At 41.2% G+C, this 27,074-nt stretch overlaps 1 protein-coding gene across 4 annotated transcripts in view; it reads left to right on the forward strand.

Annotated features, from left to right (window-relative positions):
* Acsm1 (acyl-CoA synthetase medium chain family member 1) overlaps positions 1–27,074 on the forward strand; it is a 53,617-nt gene that overhangs the window by 25,243 nt on the left and 1,300 nt on the right. For 2 of the 4 annotated variants that reach the window (XM_076941750.1, XM_076941747.1), the window contains 11 exons: positions 434–641; positions 2,765–2,905; positions 4,419–4,578; positions 18,091–18,170; positions 20,074–20,197; positions 21,162–21,242; positions 21,726–21,827; positions 23,826–23,861; positions 23,950–24,077; positions 24,871–24,970; positions 26,344–26,463. In XM_076941750.1, coding sequence (XP_076797865.1) covers positions 434–641; positions 2,765–2,905; positions 4,419–4,578; positions 18,091–18,170; positions 20,074–20,197; positions 21,162–21,242; positions 21,726–21,827; positions 23,826–23,861; positions 23,950–24,077; positions 24,871–24,970; positions 26,344–26,463 — 1,280 coding nt within the window. The remainder of the gene's footprint in view (positions 1–433; positions 642–2,764; positions 2,906–4,418; positions 4,579–18,090; positions 18,171–20,073; positions 20,198–21,161; positions 21,243–21,725; positions 21,828–23,825; positions 23,862–23,949; positions 24,078–24,870; positions 24,971–26,343; positions 26,464–27,074) is intronic. The other 2 variants (XM_076941749.1, XM_076941754.1) reach the window with 2 other exon arrangements.

Genomic DNA, 27,074 nt, shown 5'->3' on the forward strand with positions numbered 1-27,074 from the left:
GGTAAAAGAAACAGATGACATTCTAGATGACTTCAAGGGACTGGTGGAGAGAAAGAGGAAATGGAGCAGAGAGTATTGAATGTCAGTCCTGAATGTCAGCAACACTGTCCACACAGGGACTACTACCTAATCTGGCCTAATGTGTGCAACCCAAGATCCATCTACCCTCTGTTTGAATTCATCTAGACTAGACAGGATTAAGAAAGAGCCTACAATTTTTACATTTTAGGAATCAGTTGGAGATATTGTTAAGATTCTGATTATGAGTGTGTGATTATGAGGATAAGATTTGTCACAGGATGTGAAACTCTCTATCCCCCATGGTGTAGATGGTCAGTGGGCCATAATTTGCACAGTATTGTGGGAATTCTCAGCAGATGAGCTGGGCCTAAGCACATGGATGTGAAAGCAAGCCATCCTTTCTCACTTCCAGGGGTCATCTTCATGCCTGGGACTACCCAACTGAAAGCCAAGGACATTCTCTACCGAATACAAATGTCTCAAGCCAAAGCCATTGTGACCACAGGAAGCCTTGTCCCAGAGGTGGAATCTGTGGCTTCTGAATGTCCTGGTCTGAAAACCAAGCTGGTGGTGTCTGATCACAGCCATGAAGGGTGGCTTAACTTCCGGTCACTGATTAAGTGAGTTTCTGATCTGATTGATAAGTGTGGTTTCTGAATAGGGGAGAAAACTATCTACTTCCAGGCACTGGAAGACAGGTAACTGGTACAAGAGGCCATTTGAGACTGGATGCTAGAAACTCTCTTCCCTGCCATGCCATTCATCTGCTGTAAAGCCTGGGCTTCTTTGTTTATTTTTATTTTATATTTTATTTACATTTCAGATGCCATACCCTTTCCCCATTTCCCCTCCCTAGAAAACCCCTATCCCATGCCCCCTTTTCCTTTTTGCTTTCATACAATTTTTAAATGTTAATCAAAGGGTTTATAAGTTTGGTAATGCTCAATCAGAAGTGTAACCCAATACCCAACCTAGATGTATAAACTATCTTTGACTGTTGGAGACACGTGAACATCTGCCTCCATGCCCCCCTCTCTTTCTCTCTCTTTCTCTCTCTTTCTCTCTCTCATCACCTAGCTTCTCCTCTCCTTCATCTTTTCCTCTCCTTACTCCATCTCTTCCTCTCAGTACTCCTTCCCCCTTAGCTCCTCCTACATATCACCCTTCCTGTTAAAATAAAATTTTTCTCTCAAAATACAATTAGAGCATAATTATTCCTAATTGTACCAGTGAGGTACAAGATAGACCTACTACCCAGTCCATCATTTTGTTGACTAACCAGAACCTCTGTCATCTCTCCTAACTAAAACACTTAGTTTTGAACCTGGCTTTTTTCTTGGCTTTAGAATGAATGTCAGCTGAAAACCATTCACTCAGATCTTTTCTCTCAAAGTAAATAGCCAGGATTGGCTATGAGACTATAGGTCTTCAACCCCGTCAGAAATCCAGAATGAAAAACCTGGGCTTCTTGCTTCTCCTCCTTGATTTCCTTGGCCCTTGGTTCCTTGCCTGAAAAGTCAGGAAGCTGAATGTCCATGTCTTGTCATTAAAGTACATTCATCTCAGAAGCCAAGCAAAAGAGTGTTGCAAAGTTGGAAGACAAGTGTGTTGCATATCCCATGTAGACAAGGAACCTTTCAACATATAAAAATGCATATATGAAGAAGTTTAATGAAAATGAATTTTCAAGGTGAAATGTGAAACTTCGCAACAACTTGAACAGGATGGGGTAGTGTATGACTTTAATCTGAACACTCAGGAAGCAGGAACAGATGGATCTCTTCAAGTTCACAAAGGGACTAATCTACATAGCAAGTTCCAGGACAGCCAGGGCTACACAGTGAGATCATTTCGCAAAATCAAGTAAGGATAAAAAACTAAAGTTCTAATTCCAGTGAGTTGATGGGATATCAACTCTAGGGGTCACTGTCTTCTACTTCCTGAGTACCTTTGGGGGCACCTTACTAGCAAGCTTAAGGTAGGACTAAACAAAGATTCCCCACTGCCTGCACCTCCTAGGAAAAACTTTTGGTTTTTTGTCAGACTCAGACATATCCAGCAATACTCAGCATGGGCAGGAACTGTGCAAGGCTTGCTTCCTTGGAGTAACACCTCTGTTTCTAAAGCTGTTTGTTTCCATAGTAAAGCCAAGTGACCTTTCATAAAGTCAGAGAGTTTACTGAAAACAGTTTAAGATCAAGAAAATGTTTGGGAAATCATTCAGATTACCCAGTGGGTGTGGTGCCACGGCTTGCTTAGGAAGGCCAGCAGTGCTGGTGTTCTTCGATGTTTAGTAGTTAGTACAAGCTTATTTTCAGGAAAAAAAGAAAAAAAACTAGATAGCTTACTTCTACAATCAGAAAAGGCTCAGCACATCCTTTGGGAAGATGCTCCTGAGAACAAGTAGATCAAAGGGATGAAGCTTCCCCTGCTTCCCACCCAGAGCTGCTGGGATCTCAGTCCAGTAGGTTCCCATTTCCAGCTCACTTAAAGTGGTGCCACAGTCCCAGCCAGGTGTTATGTAATGCCTTAGTCCATATCTTTTTTTCAAATTTTTCAATTAAAGACACACCAGGCCCTTTGTCCAAATCACCCCAGCAGTGGGAAACTTCCACTGTTTGTCCTCCAGCCATGCAGATTTCCAGGTTCCCCAGTTGATACTTTATGTATGTTGTTGCATCATCAGAAGATGGGAAAGCAACAGTGTGATCTGTTTCTTCCTTTGCCTTGAATCTCTTTGCAGATCAGTATCCCCAGACCATACCTGCATTAAGTCAAAGATGAAGGATCCTATGGCCATCTTCTTCACCAGCGGGACCACAGGTTACCCCAAGATGGCAAAGCACAACCAGGGACTTGCCTTCCGGTCTTGTATCCCTTCATGGTAGGGAAAGAATACTCATTCAAAGGCTGGGCCCCAGCTCTGAGACAAGGGCTGTGTGCATGCATGCATTTTGAAGTATCTCCATCTCCCTCCCTGCTGTTCTCTGCTTCAGCCTCTGAGGGTCTGAGAAATGAAAGTCTGAGATCCGGCAGGGCAGTGGTGGCGCACAACTTTAATCCCAGCTCTTGGGAGGCAAAGGCAGACAGATTTCTGCGTTCGAGGCCAGCCTGGTCTACAGAGTGAGTGAGTTCCAGGACAGCCAGGGCTACACAGAGAAACCCTGTCTCAAAAAAAAGAAAGAAAGAAAGAAAGAAAGGAAGGAAGGAAGGAAGGAAGGAAGGAAGGGAGGGGAAAAAAAAGAAAAAGAAAACAAAGTCTGAGATTTTTTTTTCTGAAATGCTACCTGACATAGACATGGTGTGATATGAGAGATTCCTCTGGGTTCTGCTGGGCACTCTCATAGGAGGACATTTTGCAAGTCACCCAAGTAACAGGTCACTGTCACTGACAGTGGATGAAAGACAGAATGTTCTCTAAGTGTCACCTGCCTTGAGAACCTTCCTTCCTTCTATTTTATGGGAAAATAGATGTGGCATTTCTCACTAATGGAGTGCCTGAAACTGAGCTACAACAGGTCTGACCTGAGCAAAAATATACGGAGGCGGCTGGGCAGTGGCAGCAAATGCCTTTAATCCCGGTACTTGAGAGACAGAGGCAGGTGGCTCTTCATAAGTTCGAGGTCAGCCTGATCTACAGAGTGACATCCAGAACAACCAAGGCTACACACAGAGAGAGAGAAAGAGAGAGAGAGAGAGAGAGAGAGAGAGAGAGAGAGAGAGAGAGAGAATGAGAGAGAGAGGGAGAATGAGAGAGAGGTGAGGAGAGATAAAACTAAGCTTCGGTGAATCATTTCAATAAATTAAGCCAAGTGACTCTACCCCTTATCTTCTTCTCCAGCTGTTATTATTAAGAACAGTCTGAGCATCATTTTCTAACTTATTAACCAACACAGGAGCAAGAGAAGGCAGACAAGCAAGAACCCCCTCTGTTTCATCTTCTGGCCATTACCCTTTGACTAATTGCCTCCTCATTGCAAAGAATGAAAAGCCAAAACCCCTTAATCCAAAGACTTAATCAGCTCACGACCTAGAGCAGTCCAGGGTTAGGCTTCAAGCATTTCTAGTTAGATTAGTCTTTCATCGTGTCATATAGCTACTGTTTTTGCTATACAGATGCTTCCAGAATTACCAAGTCTTATATCAGTGACTGACTCAGACCCAGGAAGATAGCAGAAGACCTTGGCCCAGCTTTGCTAGCAAAGTCTAGGGGATCATTAGCAGGGAATTGTGTCCGTGAAGTATGACATGGTGGGAAACCTTTGGTGTTCTGGAGCCCCCACACAAATCACTTAAAATGAATGGGAGGGGTGATTCCTTGGCTGAAAATGTCTCCACAGCCCTTGCTGACATGCTCCCATGGTGCCATAGCTGAGGTCACTGTTTTTTTGAGTCAGCAGAAAGTTTTTGAACCTGAAGACATCTGACATCTTGTGGTGCATGTCAGACCCAGGATGGATTCTGGCTACTGTGGGGTGCCTGATCGAACCATGGACATCAGGAGCCACACTCTTCATCCACCACCTCCCTCAATTTGACCCCAAAGTCATTGTAGAGGTAAGAAGACCCACTTACTGAAATCAAAGCCCTCTCAGAAAGAAAAAAATGTATGTTTCTCAAAGCTGACCTCAGCTGAGAAAGATTCAGTTAAACCCCAAAAGGCTGCATAATTAAAGTGACCCTGTTTCTGAGCTTCTCACTGTGTGGGACACTGAATCAGAGTCACAATATCAGGATAAGATCATAATGTGAGCTAGAATAGATGCATCTTTCTGGGCTATTCCTCAGATTTATGAATCATGCTTTATAGGTAGAAAACCTATAATATGGATGTTGAGAAACTAAAGCAATGAGGCTAAGCCAAAATCCCTGGGTCTTGACTCTGCTAGGCCATGTCGCAGGTGTGGGTATGTGGGAGTAAGGGGTTAGGACGTTACTCATTATAATAAAGTGTTCAAAAATAAGCCCTTGGATTATGACAAGCCTATCTTTTATTCTATCATTGATATTGATTAGCCTCTTAGTCACCAATCATAGCCTTAGCTTCCCTATCTGACAAGTAGACTTCTGAAATACACTCTTATTTGTTGATTGATAATATCGTACCTGTATACAATGTATTTTGGTCAAATCCACCCCCATTGCCTCTCCTCCAATGTCCTTCACCCCTTCTTGCTTTCAACCATGTGTACTCTTTTTGTAACCCACGGAATCCAATTATTCCTACCAGTGTATGTATAGATGTAGGGCCATTGCTATAGAGACTCACAACTGGTCAGAGTGTAGAGAATAAAAATATCATGAAGTCTTCAGCTGTAAATGGAACATCTATAACACACACACACACACACACACACACACACACACACACACACTGCCACACTGCTCAGAGATCATGATGGAAGAGAAGATAAAATGACTACCTTCTTAATTGCCTTCTATTGCTGTGATAAAACACCACAACCAAAAGTAACTTAGAGAGGAAAGGGCTTCTTTGACTTACACATTCTATTCACAATCCACTATGAAAGGAAAACAGGGAAGAAACTCAAGGTAGAAATTTGGACGCAGAAGCTGATGCAGAGACCATGGAGGAACACTGCTTGCTCAACCTGCTGTGTTTTATCACTCAGAACCACATGCTCAGGTTTGGAACCACTATAGTGGTTTGGACCCTCCTATTATCAATCACTAATCAAGAAAATGCCCTCACAGACTTGTCTATGGCCCAATCTGGTGGAGTCATATTTTCAATGGAGCTTCCCTCTTTCCAGATGATCTTAACCTGTGTCAGGTTGACAAAAATCTAACCAAGGCTGCCTGAAAGAGCCAGAGGTTGTGGAAAAAACATTCCCAATAATTTATAAGCTAATATCATATAACTAAGACATGTAGAACATAGTAAACTTACACATTTAAGAATGGTCAGAAATAAAGATCTAGTGACCACATTCATTTAAAATAGACAAAAGATTTTTTTTCTTAATTTCTCCAGTTGTAATTTCAAGGGAGGAACACCCAGCTACCTGTTGAACCCAATTCTCATGGGCACAGAAGTTTTTGCAGCAGGAATAGCCATCAGCTTTCTTACCAGAGAAAATGAGAAGCTCTTGGTGTCCCTTTAAGAGCAGCTTGTAGTCATGATCAAGCAGCCTCCTGCTTGCTGTCACATTGATTCACTGCCAGAAGTAGGGCTTTTTCCCAGCAGGTCCTAGCTGCAGGTGCAGGGTTTTTAAGAGCAGCACCAGTTTAGAAATCCCCGTGTTAAGACTGAGTTAAGGATGAACAGCAAGCAGATTAAGTTTGGCTCATGTCTTTCTTGTACACTTATCCTGCTCCCATTGGTTGGGGTATTCAACTGAGGCAGGGGATTTGCCTTGTCTAACATTCATATTCTAACTTATCTACCAGGATGGGACTTGTCTAACATTCCTGTCGTACTTGCCAACCAGGATGTCAGTTACCTACATGCATGTCTCTTTCTGCCAAGTAGGATGTCAGTCCCCAGGGAGATCTTGGGAACTTGAACTTTACTAGACCACTACTCAAAATGGAAATCTTATTCCTAATAGTTTCTTTATTGGTACAGGTGTCTCTCTTATATTGGGGTCCATCCCAGGGGCAATTTACAAAAGCTTATCCAGAGGTGCAGGAAGTGCTACTGTGTGGGTAGTTTGGGTCCAATCTTATTGTGGTTAACTACATAAAACAGTTCTGCTGACTTCTATCATGATTGGTTTCCAAGGGTACAGAACATAACAGAATATGTAATCAATCTTGGCATTAAAAAGTTTCCTAATAACAGCAAAAACATATGAGAATGTTTCCTTATAATGCCAAGCTATCCAGGTAACTGCTACCTAGGCCTTAACATTTTCTAGACATGACAATGTTGTTACATGTGGCACCTCACTGTGGCTGTGTCTGCAGGCACAAGTTCTACACAAGGTCAAGCCAGCCCAGAAATTCAAATACGCATTTAAATAGTTATAGGCACATAAAATTTGGAGCTTTAATGAAATGATATAAGCAACGTGCATAAAGGGATTAGTCGTAAGGCTGCTTGAGGCTGACACTTAGAAAACACTCCCCAAATGGTGGCCACTGATACATTGAGAAGCTTGCCATGGTAGTTGAATCACTGCATAAACCCCATCCATGCACATTACTGTTCTGGGAGTTTTTCATGGCCCACTAACCATTTCTTTCATTGAATGCTCAGACATGCTCTCCACTTTTCAGAGTCTACCTCCATCACCCACAACAGTTTGCTTTCCAGCCTGCTGTAGTAATCGTCCATCTGGTAAACCTTTTCTACTGAGTCCTCAATTTCTGTTAGCTCTACTCTCTTAGTTCAGAAACATCTACATATTCTATACCCCTGTGCCTAAAATCACCTTCCTATGGCCCTGCTACACTTGAATCATCCCATAATTCCTTCCTTCATATCACAGCTTCTCCACCAAACATTTTCAGCTTGGTGCAAAAAAAAAAAAAAAACAAACAAACAAAACAAACAAACAAAAAAAAAAAAAAAAAAAAACAACCTCTGTTTTACCCAACCTACTCCAGAGCTCCTCAGTCAATCAAGCTTTGGGATTTTTGTTTCATGGCCTTCCACACAAATCTCTTCACTTCCAGTTCTTCAGAAAACACAGCAATACACAGAGTTTTCAAAAGTCAACCTTGGGTCCAATCCTATCTCTCAAAGCTCATTCTCCCAAGTGTTCTTGCTGGTTGGTCAAACCCTCCTGCTCATCCTTTGAGTTCCTATAAATTCACCTCTTGGACTATACTCTCTGCTTCCACATGCTATCTCCTCTTGTTGAGTCATCTTCATCCATTGCCACATGACCTGCCTCTGAGATATTGGTATACAAGCAACCCTGAACTCAGCAAGCCAAATGCTTCTTTTTCTGTATCATGTATCCCAGGTTTCATATATTTTACACTTGAATAATTATAAAAGTATATCTCTATATTTACTCAGAAAACTTGGAGAGCTTAGCTACTTTGACTTATTTTCCACTTGGCATTATGAATTTTTTCTTGTTTTTATCATCTTTTACATATTACATCCTAGGTATAGTTTAACTTCCCTCTCCTCCCACAACCGCTCTCCCATTCCTCCTCCCCCATGCTCACAGCCCCTCTGCCTCCTCTCAGAAAAGAGCAGGAACTCCCAGGGCCATCAACCAAACATGGTATAAGAAGTTTCAATAAGTCTAGGAATATAATATACTATCTAATCAAGACTGAACAAAGCAGCCCAGTAGGAGTAAAAGAGTCCCACAAATAGGCAAAAGAGTCAGGGATAGCCCCTGCTCTCACTGTTAGGATTTCCACAAGAACACAAAGCTACTTAGCCGTAACATATATGCAGAGGATGTTGGTCACCCCCCCCCCCACTACAGGTTCCCTGATCTCTGTGAGTTCCATGACTCCCAGTCAGTTGATTCTGTGGATCCTGTCCTCCTTTTGTGTCCCTTACTCCTCTAGTTCCCCTGGCCCTTTCTCCCATCCCTCCACAGGACTTCTCAAGCTCCACCTAATATGTGGCTGTGGTTCTCGGCATCAGCTCCCATCAGTTGCTGGATAAAGTCTCTCTGATTTCTCTAATGATGATTATGGTTGGCTCCTGTCCCAGAACACTCTGCAGGCAGGACAAAGTGGAAGTCAAAGGTTTTGTGGCTGCTTTGTTGTTATAATCCTTGTACTTGAGGGCTTATCTGGTTACCGAAGAAGACCAGTTCAAGCTGCGTGTCTCTAATTACTAGGAGTCTTTGCTAGGGTTACTCTCATAGATACCATGGAGTTTCCATTGCACTAGGTGTTCACCTCACCTCCAAATACCCCTGCCATTCCACACACTTCTCCCAGTATATTCTCTCTTTGACCCCCTCACCCAATTCCATCTGTTCCCAACTCCACCTATCCCTAGTCTACCCAAGAAATCTATTCTATTTCCTTCCCAGGGATATCCTTGTGACCCCTTTAAGCCTTCCTTGTTACTTAGCCTGTCTGGATCTGTGGGCTGTAGCATGATTATTCTCTACAGCTAATATTCACTTATATGTCAGTATATACCATGTTTGTCTTTCTGGGACTGGGTAACCTCACTCAGGATGATTTTTTTTTCTAGTTTCATCCATTTGCCTGTAAATTTCATGCCGTCATTGTTTTTAACAACTAAGTAATACTCCATTATGTTAATGTACCTAATTTTTTGTATTCATTCTTTAGTTGAGGGATAGCTAGGTTGTTTCCAGTTTCTGTCTATTATAAGTAAAGCTGCTATGAACATAGTTGAGCAAATGTCCTTTTGGTATTGTGGAGTGTCCTTTGAGTATGGGAGATCTTTCCACCTTTGATACCTTCTTCAGTTTCCTTCTTTGAAAGATTTAAAGGTTTTATCATACAAGTCTTTACTTCTTTGGATTTACCCCCAAGATATTTTATATGTGACTATTGTGAAAGGTGATGTATCCTAGATTTCTTTCTCAATCCATTTGTAAACAGGTGGGCTACTGATTTTTTAAAATTTTGTATTCAACTACTTTGAAGAAGGTATTTTTCAGCTGTAGGAGTTCCCTGAAAGGATTTTTGGGGTTGCTTACGTATACGATCATATCATCTGCAACTATTGTTAATTTGACTTCTTCCTTTCCGATTTGTATCTCCTTTATCTTGTTCAGTCATCTTTTTGCTCTAGCTATGATTCCAAGTACTGTATTGACTAGATATGTAGAGAGTGAACAGCTTTGTCTTGTTCCTGATTTTAGTGGAATTGCTTTGAGTTTTTCTCCATTTAATTTGATATTGGCTATTGGCTTGTTATATATTATGTTTAGTTATCTCCCTTGTATCCATGTTCTCTCCAAAACTTTTATAATGAAGGGGTATTAAAATTTGTAAAAACCCTTTTCAGCATCTGAGATGATTGTGTGAGTTTTTTTTCAATTTGTTTATGTAGTGGATTACATTGACAGATTTTAATTTACTGATCCATCCTTGCATCTCCAGGAGGACCCTACTTTATTATGGTGGATGACCTTTTTGATGTGTTCTTAGATTTGGTTTGTGAGTTTTTTTATCAAGTATTTTTACATCAACGTTCATGAGAGAAATTGGTCACTTCTTTTATGTTGAGTTCTTGTGCGGTTTGGGTAGCGGGTTGAGTCATAAAATGAATTTGGCAATGTTCCTTCTCTTTCTATTTTTTGTAAAATAATTTAAGGAATATTGGCATTAACTCTTCTGTGAAAGTCTGGTAGAACTGTGCATTAAAACCATCTGGCTTTGGACTTTTTTGGGGGGGGTTGGGAGAATTTTCATAATTGCTTCGATATCCTTAGGGGCTTTAGGTCCATTTAAATTGTTTATCTGATCTTGATTTAAGTTTGATACATGGTATCTATTGAGAAAACTATTCATTTGTTTTAGATTTTCCAATTTTGTGTAGTACAGGTTTGTGAAGTATGACTTAATGACTCTTTGGATTTCCTTGGTGTCCCCCTTCTCTTATTTTGTTAATTTGGATATTCTCTCTGTGTTTTTTCAGTTAGTTTTGATAAGGGTTTGTCTATCTTGCTGATTTTCCTCAAAGAACCAACTCTTTATTTCATTGATTCTTTGTATTGTTCTATTTGTTTCTATTTTATTTTTTGATTAATTTTTTATTAGATATTTTATTTATATTTCAGATGTTATCCCCTTTCCCCATTCCCCCCACCCAGAAACCTCCTATCCCATCTCCCCTCCTCCTACTTCTATGAGAGTGTGCCCCCACCCACTCATGCCCTCCTCCCCACCCTTAAATTTCCCCACACTGGGACATCTGGCCTTCACAGGACCAAGGACCTCGTCTCCCACTTATGCCCAAAAAGGCCATCCTCCCCTACATATACAGCTGGAGCCATGGGTCCTTCCCTGTGTGCTCCCAGGTTTAGATCCTGGGAGCTCTGGTTGGTTGGTATTGTTATTCTCCCCATGGGGCTGCAAACCCCTTCAGCTCCTTCAGTCTTCTCTCTAACTTCTCCATTGGGAATCCCTTGATCAGATCAATGGTTAGCTGTGAGCATCTGCCTCTGAATATGTCAGACTCTGGCAGATCTCTAAAGAGACAGCTGTATCAGACTCCTGTTAGCATGCACTTCCTGGCATCCACGTCAGTGTCTGCCTTTAGTGACTGCACATGGGATGGATATCAAGGTGGAGCAGTCTCCGGATGGCTTCTCCTTCAGTTTCTGTCCCATACTTTGTCTCTATATTTGCTCCCATGAGTATTTTGTTACTCCTTTTAAGGACTGAAGCACCCGCACTTTGGTCTTCCTTCTTCATGAGCTTCACATGGTCTGTGAGTTGTATCTTGTGTATTTCAAGCTTTTGGGCTAATATCCACTTATCAGTGAGTGCATACCATGTGTATTCTTTTATGATTGGGTTACTTCACTCAGGATGATATTTTCTAGTTCCATCCATTTACCTAAGAATTTCTCAAATTCATTATTTTTATTAGCTGAGTAATACTCCATTGTGTAAATGTACCACATTTTTTGTATCCATTTCTCTGTTGAAGGACATCTGGGTTCTTTCCAGCTTCTGGTTATTATAAATAAGACTGCTATGAACATAGTGGAGCATGTGTCCTTGTTATATGTTGGAGCATCTTCTGGGTATATGCCCAGGAGTGATATAGCTGGGTCCTCAGGTAATACTTAGTCCAATTTTCTGAGGAACCTCCAGACTGATTTCCAGAGTGGCTGTACCAGCTTGCAATCCCACCAACAATGGAGGAGTGTTCCTCTTTCTCCACATCCTCGCCAGCATCTGCTATCACCTGAGTTTTTGATCTTAGCCATTCTGACTGGTGCGAGGTGGAATCTCAGGGTTGTTTTGATTTGCACTTCCCTGATGACTAAGGATGTTGAACATTTCTTTAGGTGCTTCTCGATCATTCAAGTTTCCTCAGTTGAGAATTCTTTGTTTAGATCTATATTCCATTTTTAATAGGGCTATTTGGTTGTCTGAGTTTAATTTCTTGAGTTCCTTGTATATATTGGATATTAGCCCTCTATCAGATGTAGGATTGACAAAGATCTTTTCCCAGTATGTTTGTTGCCATTTTGTCCTATTGACAGTGTCCTTTGCTTTACAGAAGCTTTTCAATTTTATGAGGTCCCATTTGTCAATTCTTGATCTTAGAGCATAAGTCATTGGTGTTCTGTTCAGGATTTTTTTCCTGTGCCCAAGGCTGTTCCCCATTTTCTCTTCTATTAGGTTCAGTGTATCTGGTTTTATGTGAAGGTCCTTTATCCACTTGGACTTGAGCTTTGTACAAGGAGATAAGAATGGATCAATTTGCATTCTTCTGCATGCTGACCTCCAGTTGAATCAGCACCATTTATGGAAAATGCTGTCTTTTTTCCACTGGATGGTTTTAGCTCCTGTGTCAAAGATCAAGTGACCATAGGTGTGTGGGTTCATTTCTGGATCTTCAATTCTATTCCATTGATTTACCTGCCTGTCTCTGTACCAATACCATGCAATTTTTAGCACGATTACTTTGTAATACAGATTGAGGTCAGAGATGATGATTCCCCACGAAGTTCTTTTGATGTTGAGAATAGTTTTCACTATCCTGGGTTTTTTGTTATTCCAAATGAATCTGAGAATTGCTCTTTCTATCTCTATGAAGAATTGAGTTGGAATTTTGATGGGGATTGCATTGAATCTGTAGATTGCTTTCAGCAAGATGGCCATTTTTACTATATTAATCCTGCCAAACCATGAGCATGGAAGATCTTTCCATCTTCTGAGGCTTCTTCAATTTCTTTCTTCAGGGACTTGAAGTTGTTGTCATACAGATCTTTCATTTATAATAGTATAATTAAGTCATCCCAACGTGTAAACCAGAGAACTCCTAAACCTGATAAACAACTTCAGCAAAGTGGCTGGATATAAAATTAATTCAAACAAATCAGTAGCCTTCTTCTACTCAAAGGATAAACAGGCTGAGAAAGAAATTAGGAAAATGACACCCTTCACAATAGTCACCAATAATAAAAAATACCTTGGTGTGAATCTATTTTATTGATATCAGTTCCAGTTTGATTATTTCTTGCCATCAACTTCTCTTGAGAGTGTTTGCTTCTTTTTGTTCTAGAGCTTTCAGGTGAGCTGTTGTGTGGTAATATGAGATCTCCCCGATTTCTTTTTAAAGCACATAATGTTACAGACTTTCCTCTCAGTCACCACTTTAATTGTGTCCCTTAGATTTCATTTTCATTGAATTCTAGGAAGTCTAATTCCTTTCTTTACTTCTGCCTGACCCCATAGTCATTCAGTGGGAGTTGTTCAGTCTCCTTGAGTTGGTAAGCTTTCTGTTATTTCTGTGGTTGAAGTCCAGCTTTAATCTGTGGTGGTTTGATAGGATACAGGGAGATTATTTTAATTTTCTTAGGTCAGTTGAGACTTGCTTTGTAACCAAGTATGTAGTCAGTCAGTGAGAATGTTCCCAGAGGTACTGAGAAGAAGGTATATTCTTTTGTGTTTGGGTGAAATGTTCTGTTAATATTTGTTAGGTCCATTCATAACCTCTTTTAGTTCCATTATTTTTCTGTTTAGTTTTTGTCTGAATGACTTGTCCAATGGTGAGAGTGGAGTGTTTAAGTCTCCCACAATGAACATGTGAGGTTCAGCGTGTGATCTGAGCTTTAGTAGTGTTTCTTTTTAAAATTTGGGTACCTTTGCATTTGGTCATAAATGTTAAGAATTAAAGCATCATCTTGGTGGATTTTTCTTTGATTAATATGAAATATCCTTCTCCATCTTTTTTGATTAATTTTTGTTTGAAACCTATTAGATATTAGAATGGCTACATCAGCTTGCTTCTTGGGTCTATTTGCTTATAAAAATATTTTCTCAAACTTTTACCCTTGCTGTTGAAGTGTGTTTCTTGTATGCAGCAGAAAGATAGATGCTATGTTCATATCCATTCTGTTAGCTTATATCTTTTTATTAGGGGGTTGAGTTGATTGATACTGAGAAATATTAGAGACCAATTACTGTTAATTCCTGATATTTTGTTGTCCTTGGTGGTGGTGGTGGTGGTGGTGGTGGTGGTGGTGGTGGTGGTGGTGTGTCTGTCTGTCTGTCTGTCTGTGTGTTTCCCTTGGGTTTTCCTGGTTTGAGATTATTTATTGCCTGTTTGTGGGTGTAATTAACTTCCTTGGGTTGGAATTCTCCTTCTAGTACTTTTGGTAGAGCTACATTTGTGGATACATTTATGTTTAAATTTGACTTTGTCATAGTCTATCATGTTTTTCCATCTATGGTAACTGAAAGTTTTGCTACACAGTCTATGCTGGCATTCATGGTCACTTAGAGTCTATAAGACATTTGTCCAGGCCCTTCAGGCTTTGGAGTCTCCATTGAGAAGTCAGGTATTAATTCTAATAGGTCTGCCTTTATACATTACTTGGCCTTTTCCCCCTGCAGCTTTTAATATTCTTTCTTTCTTCTGTATATTTAGTGTTTTTACTGTTTATGTGACATGGGGATTTTCTCTGGTCCAATTTATGTGGTCTTCTGTAAGCTTCTTGTACCTTTATAGGCATGTCTTTCTTTAGGTTAGGAATCTTTTTTTTTTATGATTTTGTTAAATATATTTTCTGGGTTTTTGAGCTGGGATTATTCTTTTATTCTACTCCTGTTATTCTTAGATTTGGTCTTTTCATAGTGTCCCAGGTGTATGTTTGTCTTTTCCTCAATTTATTTAAGGAATTTTTTCATTTCCTCCTTAAGGGTCCTCTATCATCTTCATAAAGTTGGTTTTAAGGTTGTTTTCTTATGCTTCATCTGTATTGAAATATACAGGAGTTGCTGTAGTATCATAGCTGGACTTTGGTGGTGTCACATTGCCCTGGATGTTGTTGATTGTGTTCTTACTCTGGTGTTTAGATATCTGGGTTTGGGATGACTATAGGTCTAGAAGTTGATTTGAAATTGTCTTTGTTAGGTGGTGGAGTGGTTTGAACAGGTTTGGTCCCCATAGACTCATATGTTTGAATGCTTGGCCCACCGGAAGTGACACTATTAGAAGGTGTGTCTTTGTTGGAATATATGTGGCCTTGTTGGAGGAAGTGTGCCATTGTAGAGGTGAGCTTTAAGATCTGTTGCTCGGGTTCTACCCAATGCAGAAGAGACCCTTTTCCTGACTACTGTCAGATCAAGATATGGAATTCTCAGCTCCTTTTCTGCCACCATATCTACCTGGATGCCGCCATCCTTCCCACCATGATGATAATGGACTAAACCTCTGAAACTGTAATCCAGCCCCAACTAAATGTTGTTTCTTGTAAAAGTTGTCCTGGTCATGCTGTCTCTTTACAGCAACAAAACCCTAACCAAGACAGAAGTATATTTTGTTCCTTGGTTTCTTTTTCCTCTTTTGTCTTCTGGTCATTGTGGCCTCGATCTTGGAGGCCAGTGTAACCTCAGACCCAGTAGGGAATCTCTGGCCAGGTTGGAAGCTGGACATCTGGTGGCTAACTTGGCTTTTGGTGCAACAAGGGGTTCCTGTTCTTCTGATTAGTGTGGTCTGCACCTGAGCACCTGAAGTCTTCCAGAGATGGGAGTTAGGGATCCAGCCATGGGGAAGGCAGTGAGGTGTGGGTAATGGATCTTTGGGAACTGAATCTAGGGAATGGGGCAGTTGAGCTGGCAAATGAGTTACTCATCTGTTCTTCTGACTGGTGTGATCTGCTCCTTTCTGATGTCTGCAGGCCTTTTATGAATTTTTAATAACAATGTTTAATGTATTTTCAGTTTAGTGTTGCAAATGGCATATAAAGATAAAAAGTAAAGCCATTTACTCTTCAAATTCAGGAAATATTTTTTTTCTGCCAACCTCACTTAGCTAAACTCCTTCTTGTTAGGATCTGTTAGAAGACATGCCTGCTCCCCACCTAACAGTCCACAAAGTACCACAGTTTTTCTTAGCCTATTCCTGAGCCCCTCAGTCCCTTAAGGTTATGCCCCTGAGTTTCCTTCCCTTTTGAAAGGGAATCTTCTTCACTTCCATTTCTCCAGTAAACCCAGAAGATAGTAGTACATATGGCCATCAAAACTCTGGGCAGAGTCCAGTCTTTTCTTTGCAAGATACAGTGTAAATAAATAAATAGAGGCCACACTGAAGTAAAAACTGCATATAAAACTTTCAACTTGGGTCTTCCCCCGGGCTACTGAAATACAGAATAATAGTCTTACATGATGCTGGACAGTTGCAGCAAGCCCAACTCCTAGTCACCCCATGAATAAAAATGGTTTAATGAAGCATGACATAATGGGCATGATAATGTCAATGCCATCTCCAAATCAGAGCAACTGTGACTACCTGCACTTATGAGGTCCTTGCATAACTGGGCTATTAACATTCCTTGGTAGAAGGCATTTGAGAAAGGAGACCAGAGCCCTGCTTTAAGTAACAGCCACATGTTCTCTCCTGGTCCTCCAAAGTTGCATATAATCCTGTCCAGCTGCAGACAGTGTGAGGAAGTGCTAGAGTACATTTGTAGAAGGTGGAAGGCTAATGGAAGGGATATTCCTTCTATGCAACTTCAAGAGGTCACCATTCACACACTGTAGGACTTTCCAGTTGATATAGTATTTAGAGGTCATTCACATTCCTGTAGGTAACACCTCAACCATGCCCCTGTAAGTACACCCACCAATTCATCAGTTCTCCAAAATGGACTTGAATTGAATCTTTTGGGTAGATGGGGGAGTCTGTGTCATTAAAACACAAATTGTTCACATCTACTCCAGAAAAAGTAACCCAACAAGGAGAAATGAATGAAGGTCTAATATGGACTGTGCTGCTAAGCTAGGGTTGAGTAGTTAGGTGAAATAATTCTCATATTTAAATGCATGATGGGCTTATTAGAATGCAATTTAAACCTAAGTATAGGGACACCTGCATTCTATCTTCCACTAAGAAGTTTCCACTGAGTTTCTGTCACAGAGAGCCAAGGGCCACTCAGAAGACAATGATTCGAAATGACCTTGTTAGAATCATCTTTAGAGATTGATGCCTAGTAGGTGCTCACCACATGTACCTCTGGTTATAAATAATCTATGACTCATCTCAGTACTTTGTCTCATCTACCTAGAGTAGGACCAAATACACACATGGCTGCTGTTTGGGTGGGGTAGGGGATGGGGATGGGGATGACATTGTTTGTGATGAAGGCAGCGAGCACGGGTGTGGGTCAAACACACATTTACAGAGAGGATATGAACATGAGACACTGATGAAACAGAAGCCAAAAGTTCAAACCTGATTGATTCTAGTGAGGTACTATTTGAAATATACTGTATTTCAAATATACCCAGATATTACACTTCAACTGTAGTCTATTGTAACGTGTGACTACACCCACTTTAAGACACATGTTCTCTTTGATGCTTCTCACTCTTTCAGATTAATTCCAGTTCCAATCTGAAAGTCTTGTGATCCCATCTCTGATGAATAACAATGAGAATTAAGTACTTTACATCCTGTGGCTCCGATCTTAGTCTTCCTGTATATACCTCTTGTTCTTTGTTCTGCATCTAAAGTGGTGTTATTCTACTTTGCCAAAATGTTTGTTTAGTTCCTGAGACATTTTTCCTGTTAGCCCTCCTGTCTTCTTGAGTATCCTCAGTTCTCTGTCTGTAGACATGGTGATCATTTCATAATATTCTCCTAATGCCACCTCCTTCATAAGCTCCTTGGAGCACCCAACCAATCTATTGCCCTCTGCTGTGTACTTGACAGAAGTCTACATACTTCCACCTTATCACACATGTCTTTTTAAGAATCTCCTCTGTTAGTATTTACCCTTTATACTATCAGAAACAGATTTTTTTGCATTTGTCCCCATCATGAATAACATGCATGTATTAAAGAAATTAACCAAAAAATAAGTAGCCCTACCTGGAGGAGAGATCATAACCTAAGTGTTAATTATTGGCTGATATTTTTAACCTTAGTTACAAAAGTAAAATTTCTTATCTCTTCATTTCCAGGCATTGTTCAAATACCCCATCACTCAATGCCTTGCTGCACCAGCCGTGTATCGAATGGTTCTTCAGCAGAAAATCTCCAAGTATGTGGCTATGTAGCACTGGCTTGTAACTGCAATTTTTGGGTAGAATTTCTATGTTTCTGCTATGCAAAGATTTGGTTTTTTCTTTGGTTCTTTGATGGTTTCTCTCTCTCTTTCTCTCTCTCTCTCCCCCCCCCCTCTCTCTCTCTCTCTCTCTCTCTCTCTCTCTCTCTCTGTGTGTGTGTGTGTGTGTGTGTGTGTGTGTGTGTGTGTGTGTGTGTAATTATCAGTCTAATTAGAAAGTTTAATGCCTGGACCCCATTTGTATGTGGATTTCTTTGTGACATACAAACACAAAAATACAAAATTACCTAAATTTACAAACTGATGAACTATTTTAAATCCTGTGCAATCACTCAATTACTCATTCGTGTCAGAAAAATAGAACACTGTCAGTGCCTCAGAGGTTTCTATGTGCCTCCTTGTGTTCCCTAAATAAAATGACTGTCTATTCTCAGTCCTCTGTTTCCATTGATAGCTTGGCAACTAATGGAATATTTCTAAGAAAATGGGTTTGCTTTTCATGCTTTCAACTTTTATACATACAATCATACATTATTCTGCAGCATCTGACTGTTTTCCAACATCAAGGGTCTGCAATTTATTCATGTTATGTATTCTATAGCTAGTTTGTCTTCATTGCCATTTAATAAGTATAACAATTTCTTTTATCATCCTACCATTAATGGAGATATGGTTAGCTTTTGACTGGGGGATATTGGTAACCAGTACTGCACTTACCTGTGGTACTCAAAACCCAAGTACAGATGTTTTCTGACGTTTTTCTAGAGTACGGGTTCCTAGGTCATGCTGCAAGCAATTTCAATATCTTCCAAAGTATTAAACCAAGTATTAAAACAGACTATGCTCTCTCTGTCAAAATTGAAGGGGTTCCCTTGTTGCACATAATTTTCACATCTGCTCGTGTTAGTTGAATTTTGCAACCCAACAGATGTGAAGTCTTAATTCTTCTCTGTGTTTGGGATTGATTTTTAGCTAACTTGAAATCTGCCCTTTAAAGACTCTATGATATATACACATATTCTAGAAACTCTGGTATCTGTACCTCTCTAACCCCAATAGGTGGCCAGGCTCCAAACCGAGCCAGCTAAATCAAACCTCAGTCATTTCCCTCTCATTTTCTTCAAATAATACAATTTTGTAGTATCTTTTACTATCTGGGGACATTCCATGAGGGAAAAGGGAGAGAGACTGTACCTCATGACACCCCTAATTTGAATATTTACTTAAGCTCTGCCCTGAAATTCCTTCTTTCTGGATCTCTCTCTCTCTCTCTCTCTCTCTCTCTCTCTCTCTCTCTCTCTCTCTCTGTCTCAAATTCTGTTTTCCGTTTCTTTTTCATATTTTTCTACAATTGACCCAACCTGCCTTAATGTCCTAGTCAAGCCTTTTCTAGCCCTAACCTTCAACACTCATGCAGAAATAGAAAAGGCCCTGAGTGAGCACAGCCAATCCCTCGCAGAAGGCAGTATAGTGAATTCTGCCACACCCTACCTTCCCTTGAAGTCTCTTACCTTAGTATTTATAGTTTACAAAGTTGTTCCTCTTGGACACATAGGAAGATTTCCTAGGGTGGCTTCATATGAGTCTTATGAGTTCTTGTCTCCCTCTTGTTACATCAACATCTAACCAAAACCAAAACATCAGTGATATGACTCAACATCTTCTCCATCACTGACTCATCCCCTGCCTGAAACAATAACAGAGATTTACAGAGAGGAATGGCATCGGTCTTGCTGTGACCATCAGTAAAATGACAGAAAGTAGATTTAAAACTGAGAAAGCAAGCAGATAAATGATCAGAATGACAAAGCTGTGTGCTCTTGATGCTTTGTATTTCCTGCAAAGCATCCATGGCCTGACATATTTGCCTTCCCCTAAGTCTCAGGTTCCCGACCCTGGAGCACTGCACTACTGGTGGGGAGAGCCTGCTGCCTGAGGAGTATGAGCAGTGGAAGCAAAGGACAGGCCTCCTCATTCACGAGGTCTATGGACAGTCAGAAACGGTAGGTGACCAGGCCCCTTCTGCACCATTTCAGTGGGCTCAGCTACAGAGCACAGCCAGTGAGTCGATGTGACCCAGTGTGTGCTGATGTCATCTTTGTGCACAGCACCACTGAGAGCCAATGAGGGGGAGAGGCTTTGGGGTTCAAAGATAGGTAACCCCAAATTTGCAGAAAGAAAATGTATAGCTCATCAACTCATTGAGAGACTGATGAGCTGAAAGCTGTTAGGCAAAATGTAAGACGACATTTTGACACTGTGCCTGAGACTGTTAGTCCAGGGATGCCCCATAGGGGTAGTAGGATAGAAAGGTCTCATCTGAAATACAGACACCACTGTCAGCAAATCCTGCCAATTCCGCTCTCACAGCCTAGAGCAACCACATGAAGAGGTGATTGAGAACTGACTTTCAAAGTTCATATCTGGGTGTGGAGGAAAGCAAGGCAGAGATTATAATCTTAAATCGAGATTATAGTGGCAGTAGATGAGGAAACAAAGTTTCTGTATATGTCACATATACACAAGCATACAGTCACGCACACATACACATGCATATACTTAATGATATCTCAGAGTATCACTGAGCTAGCAGATATCAGGATATTTACAGTATCATGCACCTTGTGAAACTCAAGGACTCCATTAGTGGTCATCTCCCCAGGCATTTGCTATTAAAGTCTAAAGACTGGATGGAGTCACTTCCTAGTATTCTTCTAGCTAATAATGTCTGCTATTTCAGGGCCTATAATACATTGAATATTTTAGATATTGGTTACATACTTGTCTGATGATTTTACCAAAACAGTCTATGTAACACAGATCCTGCCCATGCTGGGAATAACACGTGCCCTTTGAATAGAGTTGGGTCAATGTCTTGAACCTAAATCTTACTCTCAACAATGACCTCTATTAGAGGTCATGCATGTGACTCTACTTTGGCCAACCTTGGTCTTCTTTTGTTAACAGGGGATCAGCTGTGCCATCCTCCGGGAAATGAAGATCAAGCGAGGCTCCATAGGGAAGGCCATTTTACCCTTTGACATACAGGTCTGGTCTTAGGGTGCTGATGGGGAGCACTTTATGGCTCACTGGTGTTGGAATCATGTGAGATGGTAGGTGGTAGGACCAGCCACACCATCACCCAGCCATCCTACTCCTTTCTTCCTGTTTCCCCTGATATCTGTGGAAACTTCAGGTGCAAGGTACTTTGGATGCTGATGCAGCTCACTTGACTGAGAGATGCATCACACACAGTGCATGAGAGAGAAAACTAAGTAACACTGCCAGGTGACACTGTTTTCCAGTTTGAAAACATGGTGGTAACATCTACATTCCCATGAAACAAAGAGCCCCTTGTCCTGGGTTCTATATTTGCTAATTTCAAAGAATTTGAGAGTTTGATTCTATTTTCTGACAGTTTCTCCATGAGTAGGTCCCATTTATCTTACTAGTGTCTTATAGTGAGCCAAGTAGTGTCACAGAGGGCTGGGTGAGTCCCATACTGTGGGATTCACAGGTTTCTTGTTCCAGATCATTGATGAAAAGGGCAACATCCTCCCACCGAACACTGAAGGATACATTGGCTTCAGGATCAAGCCCACCAGGCCTCTAGGCCTCTTTGTGGAATATGAGGTAACAGCGTCCCACCCGGCCCAGCCTCAAGAATGTGTGCTGGTGGTTCTGCACCCTGAGACTTCTTTGAGTCATCTTCTCTTCACTCTAGCCCAACACAGTCCATGTTAACTACACTCATCTAAGCTCTGGGCACATTGTCTCAGCCTTTCTGTTCTAGCCCACTGGGGATTTAAGAGCTAAATGGTGGGGTAGAAAGAAGATTGACCTCAGAGTCATCAGACTTGGCCCCAATAAGCCCAATTGTCCCTTCTCAAAGGGACAACTGAAGTGCTGCACATCTCTCCCATGCCAAATGATCAATGCAGGTCTAGGATCTGCATCTTTTAGGTGTCATACCTTAGAAGAAATTGGGGGACTGCATAAAGCTGGGTTAAACTGGGAGAAACCCCACTGAAGTTGCTGATCAAACAAACTGATTATCCTGGTTAGTGGTGATTCCAAGAGGGGATTCTTGGACTTCAAGACCATGGAAGGGTGACCAGACTCTGAAACTAATCTCAGGCTCCATCCCCTTTCTCCATACAGCCCTCACATGACTTTAGGACTATCTTCACCCCACAACCTCAGGGAGCAGATCCTGCGGGTGTGTTTATAAATCCCAAATAATTGCAATAGGCAGTTATGAGAACCACATGTACTTTCACATCCATGATTCCTAAACTTAGGTATTCTATATTATTTATAACACGTAATGTGTGTGTGTTTGTGTGTGTGTGTGTGTGTGTGTGTGTGTGTGTGTGTGTGTATTCATTTTTCTTTCCTCCCTCTTAGAGTTTTGTTTCTGAGAATTAAGACTAAGACCCACGTAGTTGCTTTGGTAACTATATCACATAACTCAAAGCCCCCTGGAGGTCAGTGTAAGAACTCCTCCAATGAGACCTAGATTTTTGTTGTTTGTTTGTTTGAAGTAAAATAGGATATAAATAAAGTTCACGCCTCCATTTTCAAGTGCACACCTCAATGGCATGCAAACAATTCATGAAACCCTCACCATAGTCTGTCTCCAGAAAATCTACACCCTCCAACTCTACACCTGATGCACAGTACCACCCAGTGCTTACCCCTCACTGCAGTATCCAGCTAGCTCTCATCTGCTTTCTGACTTTATGAATTGCCTATTTTGGATCATTTATATCCATGAGACCATGTGACACAGCTTGTTTCATTTACCTCATGTTTGGAAGCTTTCTCTGCCATAATGTTATGAACTCTGCCCCACCCCTTCCCCTCCTTCTGAGTCTCTAGCGCCTCTGTCTCTTTGTCTCTGTCTCTCTGTCTCTATCTCTCTCAGGACTTTTTTTTTCAGCTGCTGTATTTTCAGTTCCCTGTTTTTAAACCTTCTGGTGATATTTTTCAATACAGTTGTTTTTCCATATTTGGCTTTTACCCATCATATGTGTGCTGAGCTATCACCTTGTAGCCCACAAATATGTTCAACTATTACATGTCAAGAAAGAAACTAGAGCTTGTGAAGCAGAAGGAGTGAGTGGACTTACAGAATACCTTGCGAAGGATCATCTGGTGGTGGCACTGCTCTACAGGCTGGCTGCTATGGTATCAGGATGAGGAATCATGTCTGTGATCAAGTTCATAACACATGTGCGCGCACACACACACACACACACATGTAAACCACAAGAAATCTGAGAGGGGTCAGAGAATGGATCAATGTTCATATCCTGATTGGAATATTGAATAATAGTTTTGAAAGACATTACCATTGGAGGAAACTAGATAAAAGGCCTATGGGATTTCTTGGTATTGTTTCTTATTGTCATAAAAAAGTTTAAGCTATGAAGCGACTGTCTCATAGGACTCCCATGATGCTCAGACTAGGTAGCACTTAGTGAAGGGAATTCACGACTGCTGCTGTTCTTCCCAGCTGCCCTTCACTGAACACACTGATCGTATAGCTCAGAATGGAAACATGATTCTGACAGAGTTGCATAAAAGTAAAATGCTATTTTTTAAATCCGAGCTGAATGGTCCTTACAGATGGAGCTGCAGCCCACAGTGTTTGGACTTGTCCAGGTGCCATGTGCAGAATTCAAACTCCAACATGACCCCAAAGCTCAACTCTAAGCTCACTACTTCAACAAAGACAATTTGTTCTCTGCAGAATAGCCCCGAGAAGACATCTGAAGTGGAGTGTGGGGATTTTTACAATACTGGGGATAGAGGGACCATTGATGAAGATGGCTACTTCTGGTTCTTGGGGAGGGGCGATGATGTCATCAATGCTTCTGGGTAGGTATGGCGGGCCCTGGGCAGGCTTTTGACAACCTCAAATGCCTCATGGCACCCTGCCTGCCTAATATTCTTCCATTCCTTGATGATGAGAACCTCAGCCTGACGCTGAACAGAGCCGTACCTGGTATGTCCTGATACCTGAGTGCCTGGACCGTCCACCCCTGCAGCCAAAAGAATAAAACTAAAGTTTAAGGAGGGGGGATATTACATAGGTATGAGGAGGATCCAAGATTATAGTGTAATAACACGGGTCTATAACCCCCAGTACTCAGAAGGGTGAGGCGGATTCCCAAATCCAAAGCTGCCTGGGCAATGCAGTGATTTAAAGGCCAGCCTGGGAAACTTCCTAAAACCCTTTCTATCTCAAAATTTTAAAGGGGCTGGGAATAGCCTTCAGTAATAAAGAACATGCCATCCATGTGTGAGGACCTAAATTCAATCCTTAGTACCTAGAAAAAAAGGATAGAAAGAAAAACTGAAAAAACAAGATGATAAAGTTGCACGCTGAGATGCACAGCCTCTGGTGCCGAGAGAAGCTATGTCAAGAGCTCCACAAGAAGCTAACACTCTGACACCTCCCTCACCGAGGGCAAGCTACCCCCCAGAAACATCTGAGCCATGTAGTTTTAATACCAAATGTCCCAGTCTTTATATTTTGAGTCCAAAATACTACTCTCGAGTCTACAACCTCACCCCTTGGTGTCAAATACCCATATGACCCTCAAAGAACAAGGTGTAAGGGATGGTTCTCTGTAGCCCTGGCATACACTCAGAACTGTTGCCTCTCCAGGTACCGCATCGGGCCTGCAGAGGTGGAGAATGCTTTGCTGGAACACCCAGCGGTGGCAGAGTCTGCAGTGGTGAACAGCCCGGACAAGGATCGAGGAGAGGTAAGGGGGGCCCAGAAGCCTGTTGTTGCATGCAGGAGCTGGAGAGACAGAGGTCAGGAGACTTCCAAGGCCTTAGCATAACCTGGGAACCTAGGATGGAACCCAGCCCACTGGTGTTTATGTGCACATATGCACAGATGGCGTGGTCTGAAAAGGGTTGATATTGAATGAACTGCCCTGAGACAAATCATTTCAGGAAGGTGAACCAGGCTTACTGGGCTCTCACTGGCTGCCCCACCTCTCAGAGGGCAGCCATGGGGTGGGGAGTGGGGGACAGTTCAGTCCACCAAAAGGTTTTGTTTCTTTGGGAATCTCTACCCTGTACCGGAAATCCAAAATGAACACACTGCTGCACATTAACCAAGAGAAAAAGATTAGGAAAGTACCCAAAGAGTACTTTTAAATGTTATTTATTATCCTGTAAATTTTAAGAAAAAAGTCAAAATCAATACATTTTAACCTAATAGCCTGAGGCTGGAGATGTGGCACAAAAATTAGTAAGTAAATCAAAACACAGTGACCCAAGGTCTCATCTTACAACCTCAATATAGCAAAGAATGGTGCAGGAAGTTTAAGTAACTTGCCCATGTCCTGCAGCGAAAGAAGGGGGAAAGTAGAGCATGCAGGATTCGGATGCCTAGGGATAATTCAGTGGGTATTTTAGTTTCCTTTCTGTTGCTGTGGTAAAATATCCTGACAAAAAGCAACTGAGGGGAAGGGGGATTTATTTTGCTTCCTGGTTATAGTCCATCTTTGCAGAGAAGTCACAGTAGCATGGCACACGCACACGGGCAGACATGCACACTAATGCGAGTTTCAGACCATGCAGTCATTGCCTCAACAATGTCTAGTGAACACGTCTGTGTACCAGGATTTGTGTAGGTAAGGGGATAAATGGGTATATAGCTAGTGATGTAAAATAAAAATTATCACAATATTGTTAACAGTCACATTAACCAAGTTTAATTTATTTTAATTTATTATGTTATTATTGCCCATTGAGTTCTGGACACAGAACGGTGTACACAGTAAATGCATACTGATATTAATAATGGTTATGGTAGTAATAACAAATTTAAGTAGGTCACATGTTTCAAACATACAGTATTCTCTTATGGACCCTTAAAAAAATAACCCTGTTAGGCATTAACTTCTATTGTACCTATTTCACAAAGAAGGAGACCAGGTGTTTTTCCAACACATGCAATGGAAATGGGGAAGACAGGGATTTGAACCTGGTTCCTACACACAACCTCTAGTCTCAAATATCAACTGAAGCCTACGGTGGGTTTTGTCCACTGACTTATCGAGCTGTATATGAGCTGTATATGGAATGAGCTGACACCCATCGGAACTCCACTTCCATTTTGCAGGTGGTGAAGGCGTTTATTGTCCTCACCCCAGAGTTCCTGTCACATGATCAGGAACAGCTTATCAAAGAGCTACAGCAGCATGTGAAGTCAGTGACGGCACCATACAAGTACCCCAGGAAGGTGAGCCAGGCTAACTGGGCTCTCACTGGCTGCCCCACCTCTTAGAGGGCAGCCATGGGGTGGGGGTGGGGGACAGTTCAGTCCACCAAAAAATTTTGTTTCTTTGGGAATTTCTACCCTGTACCGGAAATCCAAAATGAACACACTGCTGCACATTAACCAAGAGAAAACAATTAGGAAAGTACCCAAAGAGTACTTTTATATGTTATTTATTATCCTGTAAATTTTAAGAAGAAATAAAAATCAATACTTTTTAATGTGACCGGTAGTAAGAAATAAACCCTATTTATCAACCTCAATAATATACATACATAAAACTAACAAAAGGAAACAAGGTATTTATTCTCAGAACTTCTAATACATTTTGAGATGCTTATTTTGTTAAATTTAAGTAACATGTGCAAGCACACGAAAATGTCCAATAATAGTGAAATGAGCTACTCACAAAATTTAGAATTGTCCTATAATTTAAGCTAGAGGTAAAAATTATTTTTGTTTCATGTTATGCTACATGTTACATTATGTTTTTGTCTTTGTTTTGTTTTTTGAGACAATGCCTCTTTGTGTAACCCAGGCTGGTCTAGAACTCATTACATAGCCAGGCTGGCCTC

The sequence above is a fragment of the Arvicanthis niloticus genome, chromosome 1, assembly GCF_011762505.2.
Source record: "Arvicanthis niloticus isolate mArvNil1 chromosome 1, mArvNil1.pat.X, whole genome shotgun sequence".
Classification (NCBI taxonomy): Eukaryota; Metazoa; Chordata; class Mammalia; order Rodentia; family Muridae; genus Arvicanthis; species Arvicanthis niloticus.